Here is a 12061-nt window from a genome sequence, read left to right as displayed (position 1 = left end):
CAGTTATTGGTTCAAGCCTCATCCTGGGTGCTTGATCTTGCAGCCTTAGGGTATGTCTACATTACAAAATTAGGTCAAATTAATAGAAGCTGATCTTTAGAAAATGATTTTATACCATCCATTGTGTATGTCCCCACTAAGCGCAGTAGGCAGAGGTGAAAGTAAGCTGGTATGGTACGATACGGTGTACCAGCAAGAGCCAGTACGCCGTGCCATACTGGACCAGCTTCCGTGGAGGTGATTTAAAGGGCCCAGAGCTCCAGCCACTGCGGGGAGCCCCGGGCCCTTTAAAGTGTCACTGGAGCTCCAGCAGCCAGGCTCGGGCGGGGATTTAAAGGGCCCAGAGCTCCTGCTGCTGCGGGGAGCCCCGGCCCTTTAAATCACTCCTGAGCCCCGGGTCTCCCAGCCGCCTCTGCAGCTGGTAGCTCTGGGGTGATTTAAAGGCCCTGGGGCTCCCAGCCACAGCCGGAGCCCCAGGGCCTTTAAATCTTGAAAGGCCCTGCCTCTTCCGGTTGAGGCCACGCCCCTCGCTCAGGACTCTGGCATACCGGTAAGTCCTTTAAGTTACTTTCACCCCTGAATATAGGCCTGCCTGTGGGTTCAAATATACTGAAAACGAAATGCACTTTCAACATGCCTCTGCTCAAAGTGTTGGAGTGGTGAGGATTCACAGATCAAGAGATGCAAGCCACCTCGGCAGCACCACTCTATCTAATGGCAGCACCACTCTATCTAATGACAACACTACAGATCTGTCTCAAAACACTTAAATCAAGAGCAGTCTTTCCATTAACTTCAGATAGATAGATAGATGCCCTTTCTCTTCATATCTGGTCTGTGCTAACCACAATAAACCGGTTCTTTAAAAACACTGAAAAGCCATGCAACGTGTGTAGAAGATGTCTACAGAAACAATTTTGTCCCCTCAAAATTTCCTGGTCTAAATTTTCTAAAAATCACTAGTGATTTTGCACATCTCCATTTTTAAGTGTCCAGCTGGAGATATCTTAAGGGGATCTGGGTTTCAATGGGCAGATACTCAGCACTATTTGGAAATAAGGTTCCTTAGTAAAAATAAAATGTAAAAGTTAAGTCTAGAAATGAACAATTAAGGGATCCCGTCAATTCCCCTAATATTCTATGACTCAATATGACCCAACGTATCTTAAGTTTGCTCCTTATTTTGTTCTGCATTGAAAATATGCTGTTAGACATACATTGTTGAATTTATATATAAGTTTAGCATGCAAAGATTGTGAAAGGAACATAGTTCCAGGAAACATTCAGATCGTTCAGTTGTTTAAATTCTCTCACTGATGTGTGGGTGCAGAAATAGCATGATTACATTTGTTTAGTGCTATAAAGTCTGTGGATTATATGATGTTTAAGTGTATGCAAGACCCTTCAAGTTCATATTTATAACTATATTATGTAGTAACTAACTCATATAGTTCTTTTTTGCAGTCAACATTATAACATAGTTTACTGGAATACCACATATGAACATGTTAATAGTAAGGCATGTTAGAAGTGTATCCTTTAGATAGGAAATTGGATTTTATGATGTACTAGTAATTTGTTATTTTGACCATTGCTTATATTTTAGCTCATTATAGGGGGCATAATTAATGTTGGGTGGGTTATGTAAATTAGAACTGGCAATAGCCAATGATGGAGAACTGGCTGGAGCCCTTAATCGGTCATTTCCAGATTCAACATTTGAGTTTTATAAAGCTGTGGAACTGTCACAAAGAAAATGTAATTCTGGGGAGATGCTAGCTAAATGCCAGTGAAACACTTTCTGCCTTATCTCTTTCTAACAAACTTGGGGGGCGATTTTCCTTTTTTAAAAAACGAGGTCCTGAAATTTAAATGGAGTTTGTGTGTAGTGTCTGCAGGTGCGGAGCCCTGGTCTGACAGATCAATAAGGCCCAAAGTGGCATTCTTCTTCTACTGATTTATTGCATTCATAAGAGGTGATGGGAGGGAAGAAAAGAAAATTCAAACTGGTTAGGGTATAGGATTAAGAATGGTGGAGGGGATGATCAAAGTGGAGGCTTTTATCAGTTTTGTGTATCTACAAACCTTTTAATGTTGATAAAAAGGCTGCATCTATCTATGGTCCTCTGTCTCTATGCCCTTGTGTTCCCTGCCTCTCCCAATGCCCATCCGCTATGCCCTATAGTTCCCCCTCTCCATGCTCCGTAAGTCCTGCCCACCTCCCCAGAATCCCCACATTTGTACACCAGGGAAGAATGGGTCCATGTCCCTTCCACTCCCCTGTCCCCTTTTCTGGGCTTCTTGCTGGGCCCCTCCCTGGTTTCAAACCCCCAAAACATGCTCCTGAGCTCTGACCAACAATGGAATCAGCAGCAGATCAGTCAATTTTCTTAATGTTTATAAAACATTACTGTTTATAGATTTAAAAACCATTACGAACATGGCTGGGCCATAGCTGCAGGTATCAGGAAAGAGAAATAAAACAAGGAAAAAAGAAACAATGTGTTGTTCATGGCCACTATGTCCCTGCCCAGAGCAATTCCTTGGCCTGGCCCAATACATGCAGTGTCAGGACTGAAGCCTTCTTCAGCTTGGTCCAGAAATAGCAACAAAAGATAGTTTGCTTCAAATAAGGGAAAAACCAAATAGTACAGGGGTGGCCAAATTTACTGACCCTCTGAACCACATACGACAATTTTCAAAAGTTCAAGAGCTGGGGCACACCTGCCAGGGCTCATGGCTTCAGCCCTGTGGGAGACGCCTGACAGGGGTTGGGACTTCAGCCCCGCTCCTGCTGAAGCCCCGAGATCCCCCTCCCCACTGGGCAGACACAACTACTCCACTGCAAGGCAATGGTCCCAACCCCCACGCCCCGGTCTGGCAGGTGGGGAATGGGTTTTGGGGGGCTCCACAAGCTACACTTTAAAGGTAAAAGAGCCACATGTGGCTCACAAGCCACAGTTTGGCCACCCCTGAAATAGTCCCTATCTTACACCATCCCCAGCAAGCAATATATTCCTTCTGCTTAAACATGACAGTTTCCCAAATTTTCCTTGCTTCCTGGTCTGGGACATGATAGTGTTTCCTCCCTGGACCGCGAACAGAATACACTTCCTCTTCCCTTTAGGAGCTCTCCCTTAGCCTCTTTTTTATGCCCTAGCTCTAACAACTCCCTAGCAAACCTAAACCCTGCCTACTTTAGCCTTGTGTATGTACATCCTATCACAAGCTCTTTAAATCATATACAACTTTGAATAGCTCCCACTAATCCCCTGCCACCCAATCATCAAAGTATTAAAATGGTACTTTTGCTCAACAAAGCAAATTTGGAGTTTGTAAGACAAGGCATTTTGGAAGTATGAACCAAATCCTTGAAACACTATAACTTTAAATCTCCTTTTCAGATTTCTTTTTCTCCAAACTTTCAGTAGTAAAGGTTCAATAGATTTTTATAGAAATGGATGGAGGGTGGTCACAATTACAAGTTTTTGTGAATCCATGGGAACTAACCTTTTAATCAGCCTCCTTTCCACAAGTAGTGCTGTGATTTCACCTTTTACAATCCTCCTGAATTAGACCTCACATCAGAAGCACATTTATCCCTATTTAGCGAAACTCTTATACACATGCTTAGCTTTAAGCAAGTTCACTTAAGCACCGTTGACTTTAATGGGACTTAAGCAGATGTTTAGGTGTGATGCTGAATAGGGATGGCCTTAAGTCAATGCTTTGCTGAATTTGGGCTCTACTCAAGAGGTGCTGAGGTAAGTGAGAATGGACGCCCTCTTTGGAGGCTGGACATAATCTATAATCAGACCTCCAAGTTAATTTACAGCGGTTGGTTTCTTTGCAACCCTTGCAAACAGGATAGTAGGGCTCCCAGATCACAGACTGACCAATGCTGAGTGTGCAGGGTTTTAAGTTTAAATGACAAATTGACTCAAGCAACAAAAAAATTGTCCTTGCTAAGAAAGAATAAAGGAAAAGGTACAGCAAGCCAAAATAAAAGCTGTTCTCTCCCATCCTGCCAATATTTTTAAAACTAACGTATATGCCATAATTATTATGTAACTGACAACTTAGACTCATAGACTCATAGACATTAAGGTCAGAAGGGACCATTATGATCATCTGGTCTGACCCCCTGCATGCCGCAGGCCGCAAGACCCTTCCCTGTACTCTACCGTTGAAGTCCCCAGTCCTGTGTTTTAGTGACTTCAATCGGCTGAGACCCTCCTGCTAGTGATCCCTGCCCCATGCTGCGGAGGAAGGCGAAAAACCTCCAGAGGCTCGGCCAATCTACCCTGGAGGAAAATTCCTTCCCGACCCCAAATATGGCGATCAGTAATACCCCGAGCATATAGGCAAGAGTCTCTAGCCTGACCCTTGTTGGCCATTATGTTGTTCATGTACCATTGCTTGGTTTTCCTTGACTACTATGTTTTATCATTAAACCATTCCCTCCATAAACTTATCCAACTTAATCTTAAAACCAGACAGGTCCGTCGCCCCCACCGTTTCCCTCGGAAGGCCGTTCCAATATTTCACCCCTCTGATGGTCAGAAACCTTCGTCTAATTTCTAGCCTAAACTTCCCCCCGGCCAGTTTGTATCCATTCGTTCTCGTGTCCACATTAGTACTAAACTGGAATAATTCCTCTCCCTCCCTTGTATTAACCCCTCTGATATATTTAAAGATAGCAATCATATCCCCCCTCAGCCTTCGCTTTGTCAGACTAAACAACCCAAGCTCCTCTAATCTCTTTTCATACGACAGGTTTTCCATTCCTCTGATCATCTTAGTCGCCCTTCTCTGCACCCGTTCCAGTTTGAGTTCATCTTTTTTAAACATTGGAGACCAGAACTGCACACAGTACTCCAAATGAGGTCTCACCAGTGCCTTATACAACGGAAGCAGGACCTCCCTATCTCTACTAGATATACCTCGCCTAATACATCCCAAGACCGCATTGGCTTTTTTCACCGCCACGTCACATTGCCGACTCATAGTCATCCTGCGGTCCACAAGGACCCCTAGGTCCTTCTCCTCTTCCGTTACTTCTAACCAATGCGTCCCCATCTTGTAACTAAAATTGTTATTATTCGTCCCCAAGTGCATAACCTTACACTTTTTACTATTAAATTTCATCCTATTTCTAATACTCCAATTCACAAGCTCATTCAAGTCTCCCTGCAGAGTATCCCTATCCTCCTCCGAGTTTGCAACTCCTCCCACCTTCGTATCATCCGCAAACTTTATCAGCCCACTCTTGCAATCTGTCCCGAGGTCAGTTATAAATAGATTAAATAAGATGGGTCCCAAAACCGAACCTTGAGGCACTCCACTAGTAACCTCCCTCCAACCCGACAATTCACCCTTTAATACGACCCGCTGCATTCTCCCCATTAACCAATTCCCTATCCACCTCTGGATTTTCATATCGATCCCCATGTTTTTCATTTTAACCAATAGTTCCTCATGGGGTACTGTATCAAACGCTTTACTGAAATCCAGGTAAATTAGGTCCACCGCATTTCCCTTATCTAATAAGTCCGTTACTTTCTCAAAGAAGGAGATCAGATTCGTTTGGCACGATCTGCCCTTCGTAAAACCATGCTGTAATTTATCGCATTTGCCATTAACCTCAAGGTCCTCAACTAGTTTCTCTTTCAGAATCTTCTCCAGCACCTTGCCCACTACTGATGTTAAACTAACAGGCCTATAGTTACCTGGGTCACTTTTTTTCCCTTTCTTGAAAATAGGAACCACATTGGCTATTCTCCAGTCTAACGGGACTACCCCCGAGTTTACAGATTCATTAAATATAGTCGCTAATGGGCCTGCTATTTCCCGCGCCAATTCCTTCAATATTCTCGGATGAAGATCGTCTGGTCCACCCGACTTAGTCCCATTAAGGCGTTCTAGTTTTGTTTCTACCTCGGATGCGGTAATCCCCCATCCCGTATGCCCCTCTGTAACGGTGCTAGTATCCCTAATACCTTCATTGGCCTCATTAAACACCGATGCAAAATATTCATTGAGATATTGCGCCATGCCTAGATTATCTTTAATCTCCTCTCCGGCTATAGTCTTCAGCGGTCCCACTTCTTCTTTCTTTGCTTTCTTCCTATTTATATGGCTGTAAAACCTCTTACTATTACTTTTAATTCCCCTCGCTAAGTCCAACTCTTCCCGGCCTTTGGCCTTTCTCACTCTATCTCTACATTCTCTGACTTCGCTAAGGTAAGTTTCCTTACTGATCCCTCCCCTCTTCCACTCTTTGTACGCTTTCTGTTTTTTCCTAATCGCCCCTTTCAGCCGGTCGCTCATCCAGCTCGGTCTAAGTCTCTTGCTTAGTAATCTTTTTCCCTTTTTGGGGATACAGGCCTCTGACAGCTCATGCATCTTTAACTTAAAGTAATCCCAGGCTTCTTCTGCCTTTAGGTCCCTTAATACGTTTGCCCAATCCACTTCCCTTACCAGTCCCCTTAATTTGTTAAAATTGGCCTTTTTAAAATTATAAACCCTAGTCTTTGACTTAATTCTGGTACTCTTTCCATTTAGTTTAAAGCGAATTAGCTCATGATCACTGGAGCCCAAGTTGTCCCCCACTACCACTTCCTCAACAAGGTCCTCACTACTTACCAGAATCAAATCTAAAATGGCCTCCCCCCTCGTCGGCTCAGCTACCACTTGATAAAGGAATTGATCCGCAAGCACATCTAGGAACATCTGAGCCCTATTATTGCTACTAGCGTTTGTTCCCCAATCTATATCCGGGAAGTTAAAGTCCCCCATAATTACACAGTTTCTATTAGTATTTACCTCCCTTAATACATTAAACAATTCCTTATCCATATCCTGGGTCGATCCCGGCGGTCTATAGCACACCCCAAGCACTATCCCCGGAGAGGCTCTAGTAGTACTTTTACCCAGCTTGAGTACTTGTATTTTTAAATCTCTCTTCTGTCTGGCAGCAGGTCATTGTTTCAGCTCGGCAATCACACTTTTACTTTGTGCAACACATTTTATCTAAGTATCAAGCTGTTTTCCTTCCACTGACTGTTCAGCATTTCTTTCAAAAGAGGTTCAAGGTCAGGCTTGACTTTTTGTCCATCAAAAAAAATTTCTTTTAAAACAATCTGTGCAAAATTTAACCTCCCATTCCAAAAATCTAAGTCAAATCAAAGCCACAGCTACTATAAAGGTGTCAGATTTTGGAAAAGTCTTTTTCACTCTTTCCCCCCCTACATTAGCTGCAACGAACAGCGGCACTTTACTTTCTTGTTTGATTAATATTATGGACTAAAACTGCAGTTCTTTCATGTTACCTTCTGCTTGTTACTATGTTCTACATTATTTTCTTTACTCTGTTGCTTGTAGCTTCTGATTGTTTATATTTGAAAAAGAACCATTTGATCTTCTTCTTGCTCTCTTTTTGGTCTTTGTCTTTTAATAGCCATGCTAACATTGTCATTCAGATTTCTGTAGTCACAGCTCCCAAATCGTACCATTTTTAAATCTAGACTTTGATAACAAAACTAAGCCATTCCCATTTATTCTTCTGTGTTACTATCAATTACACAGTGAACAGATGTCCTAGTTAGTCTCTGGCAGAAAACCATAATATTGGATTAAAAAAAAAAAAAAAAAAACTGGGGAAAAAAAGAGGTTTAAATAATTCCTGCGAGGGGCAGGGGAGACAGGGACAATATGATCTTTGGAAGAATACTTTTTTCCTTTTGTTTTTTCTTAAATACAAACCACTTTATTTTATTATTTGTAAGGTGACAGAAACTATTTTAAACTGCATTCAAGCAAGGCAATATTATATAGTATTTACCACATAAAGTTGTTTCCACATGGTCCCCCAATCTCTTAAAGTTGATGTCATCTCTGTGATAACGGAGTCTTCTGTTGGAATAACCATTTCAAACTGCCTGTGGCATCCAGAAGAATATATGGCATTATACAAATAATATAAACCACACTGTTGTTGCTAACATAAAACCTCTCTCTTACAAATGTTGATATTTATTAACCTCCATGGGACTTCTTTCTTTTTACTTGAAGAAAAAAAATAAAATAAAATAAAAAAGAGGGTGAAGTGCTGGTCCCATTGAAGTCATGGGAGTTTTGCCATTGTCTTCAAAGGGGGCAGGATTTCACCCATAGCTTTATATCAATACAATTATTTCAAGCACGTTTGTATAAATCTCTTCAACTAAAAGGAAAGTTTGTTGGTGCTACTACAATTTAGTGACTAAACAAGTGAACATGCTCCCCATTTTTTTTTACTTCTGTTTATGTAAATGACTTCAGAAATGCAATTCCTATAAAAAGAGGGGATAGAATGGAAGCAAGGACTCAAGAAAGAAAGCTAGCAAGGTTGTTCAGTATGGAAACAGGGGTTGTGACGTTTTTGCATTGGCTAGGAAAATGTGTAAGTCAAAGTCTGTGGGCAAAATCTTCCACTGTGTTGCACTGATTTTAAACTAGTGCAGCTCCATTCGTTCAGAGTTACACAGATGTAAAAACAGCACACACAGTGGAGGATCAGGTCCAATCTGGAGGAGGAGGAGGCTGTTTGCAATAAATATTTAACTATGGCCTGGCTTCATGGCTGAACTACATCTCCCATGATACACCACAGTCTCCCCTTTTGTTGAGTTGTTGTGGAGCACCATGTGATTCCCTGGCCACAGAGCATTATGGGAAAGGTAATTTGGCTACAGATCAGAGCCCATAAAAGAAAATTGGGGCATGAAGCAGCTGAAATTTTCCACACAAAGCCATTTTTGTGCACTTTCAACAAAGAGTTTTATTTTGTCAAACACCCTATTTTCTGTCCACAAACAATTTCAGTGGAAAATTTTAAACCAGCCCTGCTGAATGGCTTAACTGGCTGGGCAGAGACAGCATAGTAATTTAGAAATGTACAGACAGTGGCTTATTCAGCTGGCAATAAGGAATTCAATTGCACTTGTCCTGACCAGGTTTCCAGTTGTTAGAGGATGCCAAACAGAAAGATTTTCTTTGCCAGTCATGGAGCTTTGACCTTCTACTTACTTCCTTATTCTCGCCTCCCATAAGGGAGATGTAGTTTTAAATCTTCAAGCATTTGTGTAGTACCTGCTATCCAGGTCCTTTCAGTTCAAAAGGACGCTGAAAACAAGAACTCTTCCATGATGAGTAATTCCAAATTATTTTTGCTAATTTCAATCAATAATTCCTCTCTTAATGCATGTAGCAAAAGAAGGCCAATTTTAGGAAATAAATGTTCAGGAATTGTGTAAACACCGAAGAAAAAAACTGTGCTGGCATAATAACCACTGATAAACAAGATATTTTAAATGGGATGTTGTCAAGTTAAAATTTACACCTTAAAAAACAAAATGTCACTCTCTCTTTTACTCGCGTTAGTTTGTTTTTTTGTTTTTTTTTAATTGAAAGAATTTCTAACCTATTGGTTTTTACTAACTCTGCTTTCGATAATGAAAACAGACTAGCAGACATCCAAAACGAAAACAAAACATGTTTCATTGTAATTCAGAAACAAAAACATGAAAACAATTTATTAATTTTAGATTTGTAAAATCTTTTTATAATGCATAGACTGACTTGAAAATGTCCCTTGCAAAGTTGTGTGTGAATGCCAGGAGATTGTTTCAAATAATGGCAACCTAGTTCTGCCATGAAGCAGCTGTCACCCTAAATAAAATGAGCAATGTTCAGCAATGGCTAATAGACAATTCTATGCAGAACCCTGTAGGGAGTTGTGTTTAAATAAAAGAGCCAGCCTATTAAACTCAGTCTGATTAACACCAGTAGTTAAAAACAAGTAATTGTTCTCTGCATATGCTAGACAACACAGAAATCATTTCCCCATTTCTGCTCCATGTATTTTTAGAATAAGTGACTTCCTACCTTATGCCTGAATGAAAATGCCAGGCTGGTTAAGGATATTCATTTAAATCCTTTGGGGCAGTGAGCTGAAGTTTTACAGTGTTAAACACCAGTGAAAATTATATCTTTATCCTGCCTGAAATGCAGCCTTGTTACAACAATCTGTACAACTTCAGATCCTTCTCCCCAGCCTCCTTAAAGAGCTGAATACAAAATCACCACCTACCCTTTGTTCTTAACACATGCATTTTTCAAGTGGATATAGTTGGATGGAAATATACCCTGAAAGAGAAAATAGTTTAATAAATGCACAAAGTTTTAACAAGCTGCCTACTGTTAGGAGAGAATCTTGATTTAGACTAACCATTTCAGAGAAAACCTTGCAGTGTATAGCGGATTCTTTTTATCGGTGACACTATTTATGACAAAAAAAAAAATCCCACTGTGACTATTTAGTATATATAATATAGATTTAAAATGATTGAAACTTCAAATATGAAACTAAAAATGTGTGCAGAATGTATAGAACATTGCAGCATAGCTCTTGGATAGTTACCATTTTTACTAAGTCCTATTTTAAGGGATAATGTCAAATAGTCTGTGGCCAACGTTTATCTATGGCATCTTCAAATTGACATCTGGAATGGATTTTCAAAACACAGTGTTTTTAACGACTCCACTGTTTGTTTGGGATCTACTCAAGAATACACTATTCTTTTATATTCTCTGGTAGCAAAGCAGCAGCGATTAACCATCACCAAGCAGTCCTTACAGAGCACTGTGATTCACAAGCAGGGCAGTAAATAAAAGCAGGCAAGTTGACCTAAAGACACAACTGCAAGAGAAAGCCCTGATGAATTTTCCAAAAAGGACAACGTTGCTAGTTTTAAAAAAATGTTCAGATGGAAAATTTAAAAATAAAATCCGGTGTGGTTTAAGAACAGTTGATGGTGCCCCATTTGCTGTGAGACAGAAAGTAGAATAGCTAGTGAAGAGGTCTGGCAGAGCAGCACTAGCAGGCCATGCTGCCCTCAGGAAGACTTGTTTTCAAGGTAGAGTTCAGAAAATCACCTTCATTCACAAAAGGTGACAACACTGCACAAATGGCTAGCTCATTTCCTCACAGAGCTTGAGTCATGTTTAGGACGTCCCATTCATAACTTTTTTTTGACACATCTGGCAGGGTACAAACTTACATTGACCGTAAGCACATGATGGTCAAATGCAATCAATATTCACTTTAGGCTGTAGAGCAACTCCAAGGCCATGCAAGGGTAATTGGGAATGTCTTACAAAACAGATTAAGATACAAAAATGAGAACCCAACATCACCAAAATCTAATTCTGAACCTATTTTCATGCAAAAAAGTATAGAAGTCAGAAAGAGTAAGAGGTCTCACTCTAGCATTATAAGTTTCACTAACATCAAGAAGTGTCATATGCATGTAATGTGCATTTGCAAGAGGTACAATAGATATCTAATTGGGCTCTGAGGCTACACTGAGTCTGCACATTAAAGTCAAAGAATCTGATCAACACTATTTTCACCATGCATTCATGGTAGCTAACTCTCTATACTTTCATTTAGCTCTCCCTTAAGCCCCCTAACCTAATTTATGTTGCCTAAATAAAAGCTAATTTTGCCAAGAGGTCTTGACATCCAAGGGGCTCACAGTATTAACATGAGAGCATTTAAAAAAAATATAATCCATGATAAAGGATACGTCTGTCAACGTTGATTTTAAAATACATAACACCAAATGCCATAGTATCTTAAACTGTGGCATTCCCATAATGGTAAATATCATATTCTTACACTCAGCTACGAACATGTTTGACTGAATTCACATTTTTGTCAAAGAATTCAAACTATAGTTAGAAACATTTGTGTTTTTACCTTGATATTTGGGTTTTTTAAGGCAAATCCTCTGTACCAGCCTGTGGAGAAATAACATTTTTGTTTTTTTAAATATGTAAACCGTTGCCATTTTCAAAAACTTGTTTTATATTTTTCTTTTGGACTGACATGATTCTATTACATACCACAGTGTAATAGACTACACTCATTTTGAGTACATTCTGTGCATTTAAAAGTAATTTTTAACTAAAGTATCAACTGAAATTACTTCATAGATATTTTCTGCTATATCCTCCA

The 12061-nt window shown here is 40.3% G+C and overlaps 1 protein-coding gene across 1 annotated transcript in view; it reads right to left on the bottom strand.

The window, feature by feature from the left end:
• The window catches only part of DOCK4 (dedicator of cytokinesis 4), a gene marked incomplete in the record, with an annotated part of 410929 nt that overhangs the window by 259257 nt on the left and 139611 nt on the right, over nucleotides 1-12061 (bottom strand). The window contains 3 exon segments of the mRNA XM_034758276.1: nucleotides 7844-7940; nucleotides 10133-10188; nucleotides 11804-11844. Coding sequence (XP_034614167.1) covers nucleotides 7844-7940; nucleotides 10133-10188; nucleotides 11804-11844 — 194 coding nt within the window.

Source organism: Trachemys scripta, chromosome 1 (genome assembly GCF_013100865.1).
Source record: "Trachemys scripta elegans isolate TJP31775 chromosome 1, CAS_Tse_1.0, whole genome shotgun sequence".
Taxonomy (NCBI): Eukaryota; Metazoa; Chordata; order Testudines; family Emydidae; genus Trachemys; species Trachemys scripta.
The sequence above is the reverse complement of the archived record's forward strand: the minus strand, read 5'-3'. Positions and strand labels throughout refer to the sequence as shown.